The sequence below is a fragment of the Rhinopithecus bieti genome, unplaced genomic scaffold (genome assembly GCF_001698545.2).
Source record: "Rhinopithecus bieti isolate Rb0 unplaced genomic scaffold, ASM169854v2 scaffold_39870, whole genome shotgun sequence".
Lineage (NCBI taxonomy): Eukaryota > Metazoa > Chordata > Mammalia > Primates > Cercopithecidae > Rhinopithecus > Rhinopithecus bieti.
The window spans coordinates 767702-770504 of NW_016817144.1; the positions used below are offsets into that span (position 1 = coordinate 767702).

General features: G+C 37.1%; 1 protein-coding gene across 1 annotated transcript in view; it reads left to right on the forward strand.

Moving 5' to 3' along the window:
• The window catches only part of PSMD12 (proteasome 26S subunit, non-ATPase 12), a 25415-nt gene extending 23601 nt beyond the window's left edge, over nucleotides 1-1814 (forward strand). Inside the window, exon 10 of the mRNA XM_017855822.1 lies at nucleotides 315-1814. Coding sequence (XP_017711311.1) covers nucleotides 315-642 — 328 coding nt within the window. The 3' untranslated portion in view covers nucleotides 643-1814. The remainder of the gene's footprint in view (nucleotides 1-314) is intronic.
• The last annotated feature ends 989 nt before the right edge of the window (nucleotides 1815-2803 follow it).

Genomic DNA, 2803 nt, shown 5'->3' on the forward strand with positions numbered 1-2803 from the left:
TTTTTTTTTTTTTTTTGAGGCAGAGTCTCGCCTTGTTGCCCAGGCAGGAGTACATTTTTTGCGATCTCAGCTCACTACAACTTCCACCTCCAGGGTTCAGGCGGTTCTTCTGCCTCAGCCTCCCGAGTAGTTGGGACTACAGGCACATGCCACCATACCTGGCTAATTGTGGTAGTTTTAATAGAGATGGGGTTTCACCATGTTGCTCAGGCTAGTCTTGAACTCCTGACCTCAAGTGATTCACCCACCTCGGCCTCCCAAAGTGCTGGGATTACAGGTATGAGCCACCGCACCCAGCTGAGCAGTTACTAACTTAAAAATGAATTCCCCTGCATATTCTTGGATGAAGAGTTTAGAAAATGCTTTTCTGAAGTTTTGTTTATTGTCTGTAATTTATCCTGTCTTAATCCAATTCATCTTTCTCTCTTGCAGGAGTCCGAAGCCTTTCTCTCAAATCTAGTAGTTAACAAGACCATCTTTGCTAAAGTAGACAGATTAGCAGGAATTATCAACTTCCAGAGACCTAAGGATCCAAATAATTTATTAAATGACTGGTCTCAGAAACTGAACTCATTAATGTCTCTAGTTAACAAAACTACACATCTCATAGCCAAAGAGGAGATGATACATAATCTACAATAAGGGTCTTAATGCTTTTAGAAAAAAGTTAAAATTGGAAGTCATTAAAAAAAAGAGACTGTTATAATGGTGTATATGTTGGGGTTTTTTTTCTAAGCTTCTTTGTCTTAAATTTTAAAATAGTGAATATGTTTTGAGACTCCCTTTGACCTTTCAGTTCCCCAAGTTCATTGTTAACTTTGTATTTGCAGTTGGTGCAAAAATACACATTTCTGTCGTCTGAATACACAAAAAGTTGTGTCATAACTTACCCAGATATGTTTTTCTATCATTTGAAACCTTTTTAGCTACTGTTTGTTTTCATTCAACTAACAAACATATTACAATAATAAAAGTAGTATATACACATTTCCTTTCTACAGTTACCTCTGATTCTAAACATTTTGTGGGGTAGTGATTTGGCAAGTGTTTTTTAAATAAAATAAATTTCATTGTAAAGCTATCAGTCATTTAGTAGAATAGAAAAGCAACAGAGCATACAAGAACATTTGGGATAGAGTTGTGATTTGTGAAGAATTTGTACTTTGATATTGTGGCAGAAAGTCTAAACTGAGTGTGTATGCAACAATCTGGTAAGCTGTAGACTTTTTTTTTTGAGTCGGGCTGGTTCTAGTCACAGTAGCTTGATTGCTTTCAGCCCTCATCCTCTGACTTGATCAGTTGTTCAACAGAATCAACTGACATCATTGACACAGGTTATTGGGTGTTAAGTCCTCTCTATAGGGGTAGTGACTACTTTTTTTTTCTTTTTTGCTCTTCCTCTCCCCTTTCTTTGTATGGGTTTAAATTTAACATAAAGTTGTTTTTATAAGGCTTATTTGTAGCTTTATACTTGTAAGTCTAATTACATCATTATTGTTCCAAATTCGTTATCTCTGTAGGAACTTTTAGTTCCATTATACGAACACTGGATAACCTAATTTTTTTATGCTTTAAAAAAAATGGCAAAAAGAAAGACTTGAGGCCACCCTCATAGAGTAAGTGGTGTAGTACTGAAATATTTTCACAGAATTAAAAGTAGCTTGCTGTCGAAGAAACATCTGAGATGAATTGGTGTGAACGAATTTTGCAAGTTTTAATTTGATTTATTTCAGAGAAAATAGAAAAATAAAACAATGTTAGAAGGTTATTTAAAATGACATTTAAATGAAGAAAGTGTGAGGTCTACTTTAAAATTCAAATGAAGAGAAAAGAAAACAGCATTCTAGAAATGGCATTTCTCCTAATTAATTTTCCGCTTAATGGAAAATTATCAATTGTCCTTTTCTATGATCCCAGGACTGAAGACAGTTGTGGGATATCTGTCATATTTATCCTGTGAGTCATTGGGAATAAGGACATATAGTACTAAAGTAATCTAATTTTATTCTTTGGAAATTCAGTGCATTGGTCACATTAATAACATCAACATCTGCTATCACTTGTCTTTTAAAAACTAACCAAAAAAGGCCGGGCGCAGTGGTTGGCGCCTGTAATCCCAGCACTTTGGGAGGCCAAGGCGGGTGGATCACCTGAGGTCAGGATTTCAAGACTAGCCTGGCCAACATGGCAAAACCCTGTCTCTACTGAAAAAAAAACACAAAAATTAGCTGGGCGTGGTGGTGCACACCTGTAGTCCCAGCTACTTCGGAAGCTGACGTGGGAGAATTACTTGAACCCAGGAGGCAGAGGTTGCAGTGAACTAAGATCACGCCATTGCACTCCAGCCTAGGTGACAGAGTGAGACTCCATCTCAAAAAAAAAAAAAAAAAAAAATTGGCAAGTTCTGAAACAGAAGTTCACACTAACAGTATGGTTTTAATTTTCCTTTGAATGAAAAGGATAGAAGATAAAATTGTGTATTGTTAACTTGTAAAAATAAAATTGGAGCTAATTTGAAACTAGCTTTTCATTAACTTCATCCTTCTAGGGACTCAATACCTGTGGGCTTGTCAAACCTGGACTATTTGGCCAAATATGTTGCCATAGAGATTGCAAATGTTCCTTCTCTTTTTTTTTTTTTTTTTGAGACGGAGTTTCACTCTTGTTGCCCAGGCTGGAGTGCAGTGGCACGATCTTGGCTCACTGCAACCTCTGCCTCCCATATTCAAGCAGTTCGCCTACCTCGACCTCCTGAATAGCTGGGATTACAGGCGCCTGCCACCACACGTAGCTAATTTTTGTG